This window comes from Phalangium opilio, unplaced genomic scaffold, assembly GCF_054372755.1.
Source record: "Phalangium opilio isolate 3A_F unplaced genomic scaffold, DU_Popi_V2 ptg000390l_1, whole genome shotgun sequence".
NCBI lineage: Eukaryota > Metazoa > Arthropoda > Arachnida > Opiliones > Phalangiidae > Phalangium > Phalangium opilio.
The window spans coordinates 624,495-642,393 of NW_028324234.1; the positions used below are offsets into that span (position 1 = coordinate 624,495).

The 17,899-nt window shown below is 37.9% G+C and overlaps 2 protein-coding genes across 5 annotated transcripts in view; one reads left to right on the forward strand and one right to left on the reverse strand.

Moving 5' to 3' along the window:
• Positions 1-17,899, forward strand: part of LOC149594148 (uncharacterized) — a 28,754-nt gene that overhangs the window by 8,681 nt on the left and 2,174 nt on the right. The window lies entirely within an intron of this gene.
• LOC149594149 (uncharacterized) lies at positions 935-6,621 on the reverse strand. The gene is made up of 3 exons (XM_089861509.1): positions 6,451-6,621; positions 6,062-6,363; positions 935-1,500 (listed from the first exon to the last, which is right to left on the reverse strand). The coding sequence occupies exons 2-3, from the start codon at positions 6,356-6,358 to the stop codon at positions 1,018-1,020; spliced, it is 780 nt and encodes a 259-aa protein (XP_089717635.1). The 5' UTR covers positions 6,359-6,363; positions 6,451-6,621; the 3' UTR covers positions 935-1,017.

Below are 17,899 nucleotides of genomic sequence, written 5' to 3' on the forward strand. Positions count from 1 at the left end.
AACAAAATCCGATGAAATCAAACAAAATCCGATGAAATCAAACGTAATCCGATGAAATCCGACGAAATCAAACAAAATCCGATGAAATCAAACGTAATCCGATGAAATCCGACGAAATCAAACAAAATCCGATGAAATCAAACAAAATCCGATGAAATCAAACAAAATCCGATGAAATCAAACGTAATCCGATGAAATCCGACGAAATCAAACAAAATCCGATGAAATCAAACGTAATCCGATGAAATCCGACGAAATCAAACAAAATCCGATGAAATCAAACAAAATCCGATGAAATCAAACGTAATACGATGAAATCCGACGAAATCAAACAAAATCCGATGAAATCCGACGAAATCAAACAAAATCCGATGAAATCAAACGTAATCCGATGAAATCCGACGAAATCAAACAAAATCCGATGAAATCCGACGAAATCCGATGAAATCAAACGTAATCCGATGAAATCCGACGAAATCAAACAAAATCCGATGAAATCAAACGTAATCCGATGAAATCCGACGAAATCAAACAAAATCCGATGAAATCCGACGAAATCAAACAAAATCCGATGAAATCAAACGTAATCCGATGAAATCAAACAAAATCCGATGAAATCCGACGAAATCCGATGAAATCAAACGTAATCCGATGAAATCCGACGAAATCAAACAAAATCCGATGAAATCAAACGTAATCCGATGAAATCCGACGAAATCAAACAAAGTCCGAAGAAATCAAATTGGATTTCGAAATCCCGTACACTTTTTCCTAAACGTCCGACCCCTCGGATAATTATTCACATTTAGATGTTAATTTGTCCCTTTCAGTTTCTAAAAGACCCGTATCATTTAAATGAGGAGCTGTTGTTAGTCAAAATCTTTATGAGATTATTTCTGAAGATATTAAGAAGAGTAGGTAAAAGCCACGAAGATTATTGTTTTAAAACACACAAATTTTATTATGCTTAGATGTAATGATCAACGAAAAAGGTTTAAAGGAATATTATTGAATCATTTAAGCAGCGCGTAGTTTCATTTTCCGTAATGTTGCTCGGTAAACTTTACAGTGTGAGCAGCGTTTTTGGAGAGTCTTCAATTTCATAAAGCGCACACACCTTATACTATGTACAGATTTGAGTCTATCATTGTAGTAGCCTTTCTTTCTGCAAACTAGATCACCCTTTGAATTACGTCTTTTAAACAATTCTATCAAATCATTTTCCGTATTTCCAGCGCATAACTGAAATTCATCGATCTTGCTTAATAGTTTCATAATATCATCATTGCATTCTATATTCAATTCTGAGCGTATATTTTCAAAGGGAAACGTTTCACCCAAAATCTTCAGGCTATATTTCAAGCTCGCTTCAAAATCAACGATGCATTCTATAACTTTAAAATCATTTTGATGCTTGGAAAAGATCACGGCAGATTTCTCTATTTGCATTGCCCAACCGGGAGGAGGTAATAATTTGGAAGGTGTCACGCCACCTGGTACCTTTACATTTTAAAAGGCCAGTTAAATATTTATTGAAACTACGGAAATATAGAGCTATTTCAGTGGGGGAAAAATTTCGTCTGCTACGAAAATTGGGCCTGCCTAGCAGGCTGGGAAATAAGGATATTTTTTAAACTAGTCCTTTGGACCAGTGACCCCCTAGTGTCTGAAATAATTAACTGGTCTCCGGACTGGTCCCAGCCTTTGCTCTCCAATAGATTTGCAATTAATAAACTGGTCCCGAGGACCAGTAACCCCCACTTCTTGAATTAAAAAACTAGTCCAAGCAATTAATAAACTGGTTTTGGACCAGAGGAAGTGTGCTATTTCCCAGCCTGCTGCCTAGGACTGTTCACGCCGAGGGGGCCGTCGCTCCTTCAAATCTCGTACACCTGGTTTTTTAAATCATTTAAATTAGTGATGCCACGAATATTCGGTTACTATTCGGTATTCGGCCTATTCGGCCATCTTTTTCGTATTCGGTATTCGGCCGAATATTTCGTAATATTCGGCCGAATACCGAATATCCAATCATGAAGGAAAAAAACGGAAAAATTACTCAAAAAATTATTTATTTCAATAACAATTTTTACTTTAATATTTATAATTTATCAGTGGTAAGTTGTGATGAATAAAAAAAAGCATATAGGGAGAGGGCGTTTGTCAGGGAGGGAAAGAACATCCGACGTCGTTTTATACCTCTACTTAGGGGAGCGTTTGTAGGCGCGATACTGAAATTCCCCCGTTAGGGGGATGGAATCAAGGTAAGAGATATAAGCCTATGACGTGGCAAGAATGGGTTTGCCCTCTCCCTATAGTGACACGATCTACTCGCAAATGAACCAAAAACCTAAAGACGTTATAGACGGGTCCTATAGTGTTAAAGAGAGCGCGTTGAAAAATCGCCCTTTTCATTCCCTCCTTCCCGAGTTTATCACCAACGTTGAAAGCTTCCGCGCAGGCGCCCTGTAGCAGAGGCGTTAGAGAGCGGATCTAAACAGTGTATCCCTCTCTCTGCTTGCGCGCCAATATTGCGCAGAGCAGTAATCGCGTTACAGCTAGTGCCGAGAGGAGAGGAGAGTTTTCCCACGTGACCCTACATTTCGCCAAGGAATATGGAGATAGGGAAGTTTCGTGTAACGCTATAACTCCGGTCGCCCAAAAATCCCGTTTTCGGCGTGGATGTGCATGTGCGCACGCGCCGCACTTTTCTCGCGCATCGTGTTGAGGATACTCGGCACTACCGGTTTCCTGCGCAGTTCAAACTAACGCCGAATATAAGTCACGTGACCTGCTACATTTCGTGAAGAGAGATTCCTATACTGACCAAACTTCCCTATCTACATCTTCCTTGATTTCGCGTAGCCGTCTGCCTATTCACCTCACCATGAGACCTGTCCCATAGAGTGCTGTCAGAAGCGCCGGTGTGACGTCACCCATGCTGTTTTCCCATAAAGAAAAAACGCACACTGTCATGGCCGCCCATTGCTAAAGGCAGACTCATGACGTTTAACCTTGGATCTGACGTCACAACTGACAGCACTCTATTGCGGTCCGTGCGGGGGATGTACGTATTTCGCGGAACGGGTTACAGCTCATAACCGGTTTCGCGCGAGTTGCACATATCTCACGGCCGAATATTCGGTGGCCGAATATTCGGTGCTTCGGCCGAGAGCATGGCCGAATATTCGGTATTCGGCAAAATCAATATTCGCGGCATCACTAATTTAAATCACATAAATCACTTCCCAAATCTAGAAAATCACTAAAATCGCTATGAAATCAATCAAATCCTTCAAATCGCTGCACAAATCAGTGAAATCGCTAGTAAATCATTCAAATCAGTGAAATCAATCGTAAATCAGTCAAATCAAGAAATCATCAAATCAATCAAATCATTAGAATCACTATGAAATCACTAGCAAATCATTCAAATCACTAGCAAATCATTCGAATCACTAGCAAATCATTCAAATCACTAGCAAATCATTCAAATCACTAGCAAATCATTCAAATCACTAGCAAATCATTCAAATCACTAGCAAATCATTCAAATCACTAGCAAATCATTCAAATCACTAGCAAATCATTCAAATCACTAGCAAATCATTCAAATCACTAGCAAATCATTCGAATCACTAGCAAATCATTCAAATCACTAGCAAATCATTCAAATCACTAGCAAATCATTCAAATCACTAGCAAATCATTCAAATCACTAGCAAATCATTCAAATCACTAGCAAATCATTCAAATCACTAGCAAATCATTCGAATCACTAGCAAATCATTCAAATCACTAGCAAATCATTCAAATCACTAGCAAATCATTCAAATCACTAGCAAATCATTCGAATCACTAGCAAATCATTCAAATCACTAGCAAATCATTCAAATCACTAGCAAATCATTCAAATCACTAGCAAATCATTCAAATCACTAGCAAATCATTCGAATCACTAGCAAATCATTGAAATCCTCGACAAATCATTCAAATCGCACCAAATCATTCGAATCACTAGCAAATCATTCAAATCACTAGCAAATCATTCAAATCACTAGCAAATCATTCAAATCACTAGCAAATCATTCAAATCACTAGCAAATCATTCGAATCACTAGCAAATCATTGAAATCCTCGACAAATCATTCAAATCGCACCAAATCATTCAAATCACTACCAAATCAAGCAAATCGCACCAAATCATTCAAATCCTCGACAAATCATTCAAATCGCACCAAATCATTCAAATCACTACCAAATCAAGCAAATCGCACCAAATCATTCAAATCCTCGACAAATCATTAAAAGCCACATTAAGTCACCAGTCATTCAAATCGTACAAATCATTCAAATCATTTCCAAATCCTTCAAATCACATAAATCGAATCGAAATCATCGTAAAATCGTGAAAATCACTCCCAAATCATTCAAATCGGCTCCAAATCAGCAGCTCAGTCAAATCATTCTTAAATCATTGAAATCATCAAAATCGCGAAAGATTTCAAATCTCGTACGCTCTCATGAGTAATGAAGGCCCCCTCGGCTATTTCAGTGGGGGAAAAATTTCGTCTACTACGAAAATTGGGCCTGCCTAGGACTGTTCACGCGCTCGAGCCAGCTCGGGCTCGTGACGAGCCGAGCCGCCACTTTTGCGGCTCGATTAATTAACGAGCGAGCTTTTTTATTGTCGAGCCGAGCCGAGCCGACAGGCATCGAGCCTCTACGACTCGCGAGCTTAGTCACTGATATAGTGCTTTCCTTTTAGTCTTTATTCTCTCCACCAATAGCGTTCCGTTGTATTTTTAAATGAAATAAAGCGTGGGAAAAATCTCTCCTCTAACCTTGAGCATATGTTAAAGAGCGGGTTTTACTGAACCACTCACTACATTCCTAAACATAGGATGACATTTATAGTCATTCTCAAGTTTGACGTTGGTAGTAGCAATTTTTTTTAAACATGTATATATTAATCGAGCCAGCTCAGCTCGGCTCGATCATTTTCGAGCCGAGCCGAGCCGAGTCGAGCCTAGCCGCCGTTTTTTTGACTCGAGCCGAGCAAGGCTTTTAAAAAGCTCGCTCAGCTCAGCTCGGCTCGTGAACAGTCCTAGGCCTGCCTTTGAGTGTAGGGCGGCCATTTTAGGAGGGTTTTCTCTATGGGCAAATAGCATTGGTGACGTAGCCATTACCCCGAGGGGGCCGTCATTACTCATGAGAGCGTACGAGATTTGAAATCTTTCTCGATTTTGATGATTTCAAAGATTTAAGAATGATTTGACTGATTTGCTGATTTGGAGCCGATTTGAATGATTTGGGAGTGATTTTCACGATTTTACGATGATTTCGATTCGATTTATGTGATTTGAAGGATTTTGAAAATGATTTGAACGATTTGTACGATTTGAATGACTCGTGACTTAACGAGGATTTGAATGATTTGGTGCGATTTGAATGATTTGTCGAGGATTTCAATTATTTGATGCGATTTGAATGATTTGGTAGTGATTTGAATGATTTGGTAGTGATTTGAATGATTTGGTAGTGATTTGAATGATTTGTCGAGGATTTCAATGATTTGGTAGTGATTTGAATGATTTGGTAGTGATTTGAATGATTTGTCGAGGATTTCAATGATTTGGTAGTGATTTGAATGATTTGGTAGTGATTCGAGTGATTTAATGTTGATTTCATAGTGATTCTAATGATTTGATTGATTTGATGATTTCTTGATTTGACTGCTTTGTATAGTGATTTGACTGATTTACGATTGATTTCACTGATTTGAATGATTTGCAAGCGATTTCACTGATTTGTGCAGTGATTTGAAGGATTTGATTGATTTCAAAGCGATTTTAGTGATTTTCTAGATTTGGGAAGTGATTTATGTGATTTGAATGATTTAAAAAACGAGGTGTACGAGATTTGAAGGAGCGACGGCCCCCTCGCCTGCCTTTGAGTGTAGGGCGGCCATTTTGAGGGTTTTCTCTATGGGCAAAGCCGCAAATAGCATTGGTGACGTAGCCATTACCCCCCTCTGAAATAGCTCTATACTTAATCTTACAGTGTGTACTATCACCGCTGTTGGAGACATCACATCCAGGAAAGGAATGGGATCAGGAAATTCAGGGGTTGGACCTCGAAAGCCATGAAAATGTTTTGAGCAGATGTGACTCCATTGATTTATTTTAGCAATCGATAGGTCTTCTCTACCACAGGCCAAAACCCACCGCTCACACCTTTCCCTGTCAGTTTTAGGTGAAGGAAATTTAAAAAACATAATTCCCGGTGCTCCATTTACGCTTTTAGTTTTGGGATTCTGCCTAGAGTTGCATGGCCCATAATAGCACGTTTTCACCATAATTTCTATATGTAAACAACATAGATTACGTTTCACTACAGTATATTTCTTGTATCATATCAGTGACTAACATTAAAATAGGTATAGCTCACCTTTTGACAATTGATGAGCATATATCAATTATTGCACTTGCAACAAAAACGACTACGTAATATTAATTGATATAGTAATACTTAATTTAACAGAGTAAATAGATCATACTATAATAGGACGGCATTCACTAAATTACCGCCAACTTGAAATCTGCCGAAAATTGCCGAAAGGAAAAAACTCTACAATAGTACTTTTTCCACTATGCGTCGTCTGCTAGAAAACACCCTTTGGCTAGATTGACTTGGCTTTCGACTTAGGCGGTAAAATAGAGTATTAATTCGGCAAATCAAAAGACTAGGCGGTAAAATCCAAAAAGCCATGATTAAAGCTAAATATCGACTTCATTTGAATATAATAACGCAAGACCATTTAAATACGTTTAAATATTACAAATCAAAGTAATTAAAACGTTTTCTCTCAACAAAAAAGCCTGTGAAATAGTGGTGGTACAGTAGTGTGTTTATTTTCGTCATTTTTCGAAACCAAAAAAAATATTAAAGCTAATTATCGACTTAAACAAGTTTTAATTAATCTTATAAATGCTCTTTCAAAATTTTCGGACGTTTAAACTATACTTAAAATCCACTAAACTCCTCCATTGTCTAACGCAATGCCATTTAAACACGTTTAAATAATACTATAATCAACGTAAATTCGAAAGTTTACTCTCATAAAATAACAGCGCGAAAACTTAGCGGTAAAATTGTCTCTTCACTTTTGGCATTTTCCCAAAGAAAGAAAGAAAGAAAGAACACTAATTAAAACTTCTTTTGGTTCTATCCAACTATTTCACGCAAAAAAAAAAATTAAAGGAATAGCGACGTGATTTAAAAATTATCTCAAATCTAAAGAAAACCTTACTTTTTTGAGAGTTTAAACTCTTCTGATTCCAAAAATATGCTTGAAAAATATTTAATTATGAGGGAAAACACAGAAAAAACACTTTGAAAACTTGAAATTTGGGGGACCAAGGCAAATTTGCGGAGAAGATTTTTGGCGCGTTTTTCTCCCTGATACGTCACTCACAGCATCTCGCGGAAAAGCCAAGCGCGAGACTCCCGAGTCTACTAATGCGGCGCGCGCGCGAATCTGAATAAATTAGGCTTAACGCGGCGCGGCGAAACTAACAGGCGCGTCACGTGAGCGACATCTAGAGTGAAAATTTCTCCTTACTACGTCATCAAACGAAAGAAAATCTCAACTAGGCCTTTTCCAAACACAAAACTTTGATTGCAATTTAATAAATTGCTACGAAACCAAATGAAAAAGTAAACATATCATAATAAACTAGATTTTTCAAGGATTTTTTTCGCATTTTAAGTTTGAGGATGAGGAAAATTATGTCACTAACACTTTAAATTTGGGCAATTTCCAGAAAAACCCTAAACTACTTAAGATAATTGTTTTCAGATACCAAATCGTTTTGCTAGTTGTACCCCGAACCACGTAGCACATAAATTGACAACAATGACCATAAATATTACTTTACAATTAACTTTAATCATTCTCGGCGTATTAATATTCTAATTTAAACATCAATTAAGTAGAGAATTCCTTTAATGCTGATTACGTTCCATCATCGTCGCCTTTACACACCTTTAATCATTAATTACCAAAGTTAATTATACTTAAATGACTTCGTTACGATTTATCTCATTCAAATATCCCGCGACAAAAACATGGCTGTCTAAAACCAGCGGTAAATTAGAGTATGGATACTTCCATGAGTTAATAATATGTTAGCTCCCTATAAGTTACTCAGGCTCCATAGGAGTAATGTATAGAGCTATTTCAGAGGGGGTAATGGCTACGTCACCAATGCTATTTGCCCATAGAGAAACCCTCACAAAATGGCCGCCCTCTACACTCAAAGGCAAGCCCAATTTTCGTAGCAGACGAAATTTTTCCCCCACTGAAATAGCTCTATTCAGCGATTTCTTCTCATTTCGCCCGCGCGGGAAAAAATCCGAATGTTGCGCTCTCTCTTGTCGAAAAAAAAAAATCCCGCTCGTACGGCTCTTCGACCTCGAGTCTTTGGCTGCTTTTTCACCAAGGGAGTGTTTTAGTCGTGAATGTTTATGTTTTAACAATTTAACCGGAGCCTCCGAAATGAACTAGGCCCATGCATGTCAAATTTTATGTGGGGAAATATCCAGTTTGTTAGAGAAAATATTTTCACCATAGATGGCGCTAATTTTACCGTTGTGACAGGGCTCTTCCTTAAATTATCGTTGATATTTTAGGGGTCAGTCATAAAATTTTTATGATAGAGCAAAGTTTAATTCTAAAATTAACGTAAATGTTTTTGAGGCTATTCACTTTTTATTGAATTTTTCGGTCCGATGGCGGTAGGTGCAGGGCCGAAAATAAGCACAGGACACTGGACATTGTCCAATAAAATTTTTAAATGTCCTATAAATTTTTTCAAAACTAAGGGGGTCACTGGACAGTTTGACCAATAAATTTTCCTAAGTTTTTATAGCTTGAGTATGGAAAAGCGACACTATTTTTGCACACTCCTGTGGACAATGTCCTATAAATTTTCCAGTGAAACAGGGGGTCACTGGACACACGTCCTATAAGAAATTTTTCTTATTTCCGGCCCTGGGTAGGTGTGCGCTTGCCTTTAAATCGAAAGCAAATCAATCTAGCCCAAGGGTGTTTTCTAGCAGACGACGCATAGTGGGAAAAGTACTATTGTAGAGTTTTCTACTTTCGGTAATTTAGTGAATGCCGTCGCGAGTCGTTAGGCTTAGAAATTTGAAACTATGTTTTTTTTCACGTTTTAGTTATAATAATAATAGCTTTATTAGGGATATTTCCATTCAGAATGAATCTGGTTTACAAGGAAAATTAAATAGTTATATATAAAGTTAAAAATGCCTAAAACTAAGGCGTGTTATTACAAAGATTGCATGAACAATAGTCGCGCTATGCATCAAGAATATATGGAAGGGATATTTTTTATTCCATTCCCAAAACCCAAAAAACAGCTTGAAAAATGTAAACGTTGGATAAACGCGTGTGGTAGACCAGATTTTTTTACTATTGATAAGATAAAACCACATCATTTCATATGCTCGGAACATTTTGTCGGTAGTCAAGGTCCCACCCAAGAATATCCAGATCCAATGGTTTATCATCCTACCGAATATATGATTGTAAGTCAAATCATAAGAAAATAATATATAGCTCCCTATAAGTATGAAACGTAGTACATTTTCATACTACAGCATTTGCTCCCAAATTTGGCGTGCTTACGCTTTTACGCCCCGCGGGAGAAAGTTCGGTACTACGAGTAAAAGGGGGGGGGGCGAAACCGGCGCCGCCACCTAAGGCACTACTTCCTATATAAGTATCAAGGCCCGAGTATACTCCCTCGTCAGATGGGGATTTGAACTTGTATATAATTGTGCGGTTTCCCCGTGAGGTGGAGCTCGTTTCAGGATTTCTTATTTCAAATCACGCCCGTTCGCATTAGCACAATGACTTTGACTATTTGGCCAACATTGGTTAATTAGAACTATTTTATGTTTAATATTAATAGACTTAATTCAATACCAGTTTCATACTTTTAATTTATAATTATAGGCAAGCTTAAAAAACAGGTGTTATTAAAGTTGAAAAATAGTTTTATTAAAACTCAGTGCATCAGTTTTAATTTTAAACTTTTAATAAAAACAATATCTATTAAAATTCAAAATTATCTTATCAAATTTTTACTTTTAAATATCATTTAAATGAGTGAACTAAAACATCAACTTATCTTGTTTAAATAGTTATATTCAGGGAACCATTTTGAACCTGTTTTGAAATACTCTTAAGAAAGAATTGAAAATTTATTTCTACACTAGCTGTTACCCGCGGCGTCGCTCGCGTGTAATAAGAACTACCATCAAAATGATACAAAGAATGGGTAGATTTTACTGATGACTAATATTTTTGTAGCATCCTAGGCGCGAAGGCACTCGGCGTTGCCCGTCAGCCCGTCGGGACATTTTTTATTACTTTTCACGCGGACATTATTCTATAAAGAAGGGTTTTTTAGTTTTTGGCCGCCATTTAAAAAGATGGCAACAAATCGAACCCAAAAGAGCATTCAGTCTGTCTATAGGTTAAACGAAACCCGTGTACTCAATATCTGTGAAATCGGTTGAAACGCGCGGACTTTGTTGCATAGAGAAGAGTTTTTACATTTCTGGGCGCCATTTTTTAAGATGGCGGCGGATTGCAAAAATCTTTCTTAGTACGCGCCTACTACTTATGAGTAACGTTCCTGCAAATTTTCAGCCTTCTAGGGCAAGCGGTTTGGGCTGGGCGTTGATTATCAGTCAGTCTGTCAGTCAGTCAGGACTTTGATTTATATAGATATAGATTTCCTATTATGAAAATAGACCAAGGGTTAAATGCAACCTTCAAATTTTAATAATGCTTTTTAAGTCAATATTTAATACAAGTAAATCGATAATCAAATATTTAGTACTTCTTCAGTATTTTGAAAGAAAAAGTTAAAGAAATTACCTTAACCAAAAGTAATATAAGAAACATCCCTACGGGATGTTTCTTATATTATTTTTGCCTTAACGCATAATTCACAAATGTGACGAACAAAAAGTTCTCGAGCAGTCCCTCCCAATCCGCCAAGACAACCAAGAGAGCCTCTCGTCTGCTACAGACGTCACAAACACGTGATAGCTGTGACGTCAAAGTCTGGAAACGAGCGCCGCGCTGCGTCTAAATCCCGCGAATTAAAATGCCTCATTTCGAAGATAAAAAAATTCCCATACTCGGGCCTTGATACTTATATAGGAGGTAGTGCCTAAGGTGCCCGCGAAAGGCACGATGGGCCAGGGAAATATCGCCGCGCCCGTAGGGACACAAGTCTGCTCCTTACCTCGTAATAGTGTAGGCGCTAGCCTCGGTCGTCCAAACCTCGCGCCATCTATTAATTTATTGTGATAATTTTGACATGTACTTAATCAGTTATAATTATCATAATAATAACTTCTAGAGCTTTAACTATTTAATTACAATATAAATTTGAAAATTTTCTAAACAAATATTTCATCTTTTTAACGCCAAAAACTCTTAATAGGTGGCATTAGTAACTTTTTACAAATTCCAATTGAAGAGAATGCTGTTTACATGGCTTAAATGGAGAGTTTCATACTTATAGGGAGCTATATATTATTTTCTTATGATATTACTCTAAAGAAAATATTTCACGAGTATACCCTCGTAATACTATAATTATATCTATTAGGATCCAAGAAAGGCTGATTTAGATGATGGAATCAGTGCCTTAGTTGAAAATTCAGTGAGTAAACGCAATAACTCAACTGAAAATGTGCAAATGGAAATTAATTCCACGCGTCATGAACTTTTCACTGGACAAAATGCTTCCACAACGAATTCTGAAGAGTCCAGGGTTCATGCAAGCCTGGAAAACAGGGAAAACCTGGAAAAATCAGGGAAATAAATAGTTAACAAAAACCTCGGGGAAATTTAGAATTTTTACTAAAATTCAGGGAAATTTGCGACGAACAGGGACCGAGCAATTAAGGAAAATGTTCGTGAACATAGCCTCCATGGGATTAACATTAGACTATACTTTGGAGGCTCGTAACTCTGGTTCTACTAGAGATACAAGGATGCCCTTTGAGTATGTTATAGTCCTATTTGTCCCCCCCCCCCTTCCTTCGTTAACATTTGCTCGATATACGGGAAAAACCTGGGAAACTCAGGGAAGTATATGGGAAAAAACCTGGAAATCTCAGGGAAATTTGTTTTCCAAAAGTTGTATGAACCCTGGACCTGTTAGACGTTAATATTTGTTTTCCAAACCAACCCGATATTGAATTTTCCTCATTAGAAGAAATGTTTTCAGCATTTTGTCAATATCAGTTAGAAAATAATCCAAAGCTGTTTTGGGTCTTTTACCGAAAGCCAAATTCTCCGTGTTTAGTTGCAATTAGCGCAGAAAGATTTAACGAAGTTGGGTTCAGCATTGAAATTAATGAGTCCTTCATGTTCGAAATTAAAACATTTGGAAGAAACATTAATAGTGTGTTACCACGAACTTTGTAGTGACGTCTTACCTTATTTTCAGGCGACCATATTGGAAGTCGCGAGGCGTCGTCAGCTTGGGCAATACAAATTCGGGACCCAATATTGACGTCACAGTTTCCTCCCCCCAGCTTCGCGGTAGCACACTATAGTATGCCTAATTGCGAAAGAAAAATATTCGAAACTTTTCCCAAAATCAACTAGTTGATTTCCTAGTATTTTTGGATTCATATGAATCATGTGCTGGTAACGATGATGAAGCTTTCGTGTATTATTCAAAATCTGCTTTCAAGAATCCCTACACCAATGCATTACATTCGCCTAATTGCCTGGGGATCATTGTTTGTATTTGTAATAATAAACAGCGAAGATGCCATAACTGCATGCGTAGGATTACGAGCTCAGAATCCCTCAGATTGGGAAAAAAAAATATCAAGGGCTAAATTAAGGGATGGAATAAATAAGGGAATAAACAAATCACTACAGAAAAAATGAGAAAAATGAGAAATGAGAAAAGATCCCAAGAAGTAAAATCATAAGGAGATTATTTCTCTCTAAGGGCCCAAGCGCATCTATTAGCAAAAACATCTAGTTCTGCTAGATGTGACGTAGATTTTGTATTGGGGCTCCTTCCGAATTTTTCGTGAAATTCGCGGGAGAGAAAAATAATTTTCAAAATCAGCCGCGACCGATATCCTAAGCCGGTCGTGGTCTAGACGCGAGCTCTGAGATAACGCTCCCAAGCGGTTGGGAATCAAACTAAAACAGGCGGGGAGGCGAGTGGCGAGACGCGAGAGAGGAAGGACTGAGGGGAAAAAATAAGTAAGAGAATTTCCAGAATCCCCCAGCTCTCTCAGACACAAGAGGTAAATTCGCGCTTAGTAAAAATCACGAAGAGCTGTCGTGAGAAATCTTTGAAGGAGGGAAAATGTTCAATGCCGGGTTACTCTGCAGCGAATGCGCTCGGCCTCTGTTTAGGCTATACAATTATTATACCACTTGAGATGAGACGGATAGCTGACCAAATCGGACATACATACATTTCAACCGTAACATAGAATCTTGGGCCCTTAGAGAGATGATCTCCTTACGGTAAAATTTGTAAACTTCAGTGGAAAAATCAATGAATAAGCAGAAAGTTGAGGCATTTGGAGGCCTTTTCTCAGAAATGAAAACCCATTCTGTAGTAAGATCAACTTTTTGAAAATTCTAATTTCTAAACCCTTCATTTGTTAGGAACTTTAAACCACCCCTGCTAAGTAATTCTGTCCAATTTGAAAAAGAGTTTCCCGCCGATACTTGTTTACCAACGCAATTAGCAAAAATAACTGTTAATTCACATTCTTCAAATCGTTTCGATAGTTTTTTCATAATATATCCACCAATATGATAAATAGTCATTTCTTCTTTGCGCATAATTTCCCTGGTTGTTAAGAGTCGTGACTCATTCGACCCAAATTTCGTGAAACTAAACTCTGGCAGAGAATTGTCTGGCTTTAGCGAAACCAAATATGGATGAAAGGGAAAGTATCATGACAATGGCCATAGAACCTGTGTTAAAAAAAGCGGACATCAAAGTTTCGCCAATAACTATTTAGTTTACTAGTGACTGATGGACTTGCAAACTCGCGACTGAAAGTAGTTCAGACATTTATGCTCCTTGGTTTAACCATAGCCCACTCGATCACGCGCATCACGATGCAAGGTGATCGAGATTTGTTTTAAACGTATCTAGTTTTACGTGCTCTTCTATTGCTGCCATAACCTTACTAAAATCCATATTATACCTTCAAATGCCTTTTAAAACATTACCAGCTACTCTGTCCTGACTACAAACACAAATCGAGGAACTTCTAGCATACACAATAGCAGACGACGGTAACCGCGTAACCGCGAATTAACACAAGACCTATTTGAAGGGAGTGAACAGGCCCAGTATAGCTACGCCAATAAAACGGTCAACTACGGCGAAAATCTGATGACTCGCGACTTTTGGACATTTTCATACGCGAAACCCACTTACAGAGAGTTTCTTCTAAAAAAGATCTTATCCAGTTCGCAACGACTAGCTCCAGATTTTGCTCCGTTAGATTCTGAAGCATCTCCATCTTTTGAAAATTATTGAATAATTCGTCCAGAAGCTCAAAATCATTTCTTAAAACTCTAGCTTGAATCATGAATGTCGCCTTGTCTTTTACGTGCTTTGTGTTAAGTGAAGCTAGTTTTTCCAAAACATTGTCGCTTAACTTAAGAAAATCATTCTGGAACAAACTACTCAACTCGATGGGCAAGAAATGAGAGTTTTCCATATTTTGACGGGTCTTCTCAACAAGCTCCTTTTCATTAGTTTTGAAAAACTCTTTGTCAAAATCTGTGGGAAATAAATTTAATTTCCACTTTTTATGCCTTGCTTTTACTTGTTAAGTTCATTAATGATTTCCTACCATGTTGACCAAAGTTCTGGTCATTATAGAGTTTTGGCTTTTCAGGCTTTTTTGGGGTCTCAATTGGAATTTCAACAGCTTTTTTGACAGATAAATCTAACGGCGAATTTTCATCATTCTCCTAATAAGAAAATCCATTTTGAGCAACTACGTTAGAAATATTTGTACCTTAAAGGGGCTAACCGGCGCTGTTGGGGTGAAGTCCGCCCTTAGTTCAGGGGGAAAACACCCAGCTCTTTGGCTATAAGGAGTGGGCGGGTAAGCAATATGCTAACCAACAGGTTGACCCCCCCTTCACCCCAACAGCTCCGGCCAGCCCCTTTAAGGAAATATTTTACTTACATCAACAACACCAAAGTTAGCTGAGGGTTCTACACTCCCGTTAAATCAGGGTTCATACAAACCTGGAAAACAGGGAAAACCTGGAAAAATCAGGGAAATAAATAGTTGACAAAAACCTCAGGGAAATTTAAAATTTTTAGTAAAATTCAGGGAAATTTGCGTCAAACAGGGGCCGAGTAATTAAGCAAAATGTTCGTAAACATACCCCCCTCCATAGGATTAACATTACACTAATCTTTGGAGGCTCATAACTCTGGTTCTACTAGAGATACGGCGATATCCTTTGAGTATGTTATAGTCCTATTTGCCCCCCTCTTTCGTTAACATTTGCTCCATAGGATACTCCATATAAGGGAAAAACCTGGAAATCTCAGGGAAATTTGTTTTCCAAAAGTTGTATGAACCCTGTTAAAGTGCTCTGAACATATGTAGTGGCGCTTATTTATTTTTTCAGGCACCAAGTCACTTCTTCCAGTCGCCATAATCCACTTTTTACATTGTTCCAGTTTTGTTTTAGGTTTGGGAAACGGGTGGAAAGTAATGTTTTTACTATAGATGACCCACTAGCGTCCTAAATAGTAAACTAGTTTGTAGGACTGGTCCCTTCTTAAATTTCCTATACATTTTGCAATTAATAAACTGGTCCCGATGACCAGTGACCCCCTATCGTCCTCAATAGTAAACTAGTTTGTAGGACTGGTCCCTTCTTAAATTTCCTATACATTTTGCAATTAATAAACTGGTCCCGATGACCAGTGACCCCCTATCGTCCTCAATAGTAAACTAGTTTGTAGGACTGGTCCCGTCTTAAATTTCCTGTAGATTCGCATTTAATAAACTGGTCCCAAGGACCAGTAACCCCACTTCATGAATTTTAACACTGGTCCAAGACAAACTTTCTTTCGATATCCTGAATGTGTTCCTGATAATTAAAACGTATATTATATTAACAGAAGTATATAATACTTCTATTCGAGAGAAGTGTACAACCACAAAGCGGGCGGGGTAATTGTAACATGATTCTTCCCAACATCAGATTAACATTTGGAGTGCACTAGGTTACTAAACCGAATCACATACTCCACGTATATAGTTCCTTCATCATTACTCTATTATCGCTAACTATTTGCCAAGGCGAATGCGCTTGTGGATTAATAGAGCTATCTCAGAAGCCTTAGTGTGACGTCACTCATGCTAATTGCCCATAGAACCGAAGCGGTACCAAACATGGCCGCCCACTGTCAAAGCTAAGCCCGTGACGTTTTACCTAGGCACAGACGTCACAACTGAGATAGCTCTATTTTTGTCCCGCGTCAATAGGTCACATATGTGTGCCAAGAGAAGACCTAATTCAGGCTGAAATAAACTTAATAACGGAACCAAGAATAGGCCTTATATCTGGACCAAAGTAGGCCAAATAAGAAAAATTTACATAATATCTGAATCAAAAGTAGGCCAAATATCTGTGCCAAGAGAAGACCTAATTCAGACTGAAATAGACCTAATAACGTAACCAAAGTAGGCCAAATATCTGTACTTAAAATAGGCCAAATATCTGCATTTAAAATAGGCAAATTATATCTGCACCAAAAATAGGCCAAATATCTGCACCAAAAATAGGCCAAATATCTGGATTAAAAGTAGGCCTAATATCTGTTCCAAGAGAAGACCTAATATCTGAATCGAAAATGCGCCTAATATCTGAACCGAAAATAGGCCCAATATATCTGCACCGAAAATAGGCCCAATATATCTGCACCGAAAATAGGCCCAATATATATGAACCGAAAATAGGCCCAATATATCTGCACCGAAAATAGGCCCAATATATCTGCACCGAAAATAGGCCCAATATATCTGAACCGAAAATAGGCCAAATAAGAAAAATTTACATAATATCTGAATCAAAAGTAGGCGAAATATCTGTGCCAAGAGAAGACCTAATTCAGACTGAAATAGACCTAATAACGGAACCAAAAATAGGCCAATTGAAAAGTAGGCCTAGTATCTGAATCAAAAGGCCTAATATATGTGCCAAGAGAAGACCTAACAACGGAATAAAAAGTAGGTCTAATATCTGAACCAAGAATAGGCCTAATATCTGAATCAAAAGTAGGCTTAATATCCGTGCCAAGAGAAGATCTAATAACCGAACCAAAAAAAGGCCAAATATCTGTACTTAAAATAGGCCAAATATCTGCATTTAAAATAGGCCAAATATCTGCACCTAAAATAGGCCAAATATCTGAATCGAAAATAGGCCCAATATAACTGAACCGAAAATAGGCCCAATATATCTGAACCGAAAATAGGCCCAATATATCTGAACCGAAAATAGGCCTAATACTGTGCCAAACCAAAAATAGGGCAAATAACAAAAATGGCTTGATTGCTGGGCATTTAGTAAATACATACCAAGCAATTATAGAATTCGATCTAGCACAGTGTGATAGTTACCCATCTGAATTAAGTTTGATGAGCGGGAGAGCAAACAAAAAGGGTTCCCTCGCCTGGGAAGAATCATGTTACATAACTTAAGTATTATGAGGATACAGAGTGTCACACTTCTTCTATTATCCCCTTCCGCTAATATTAA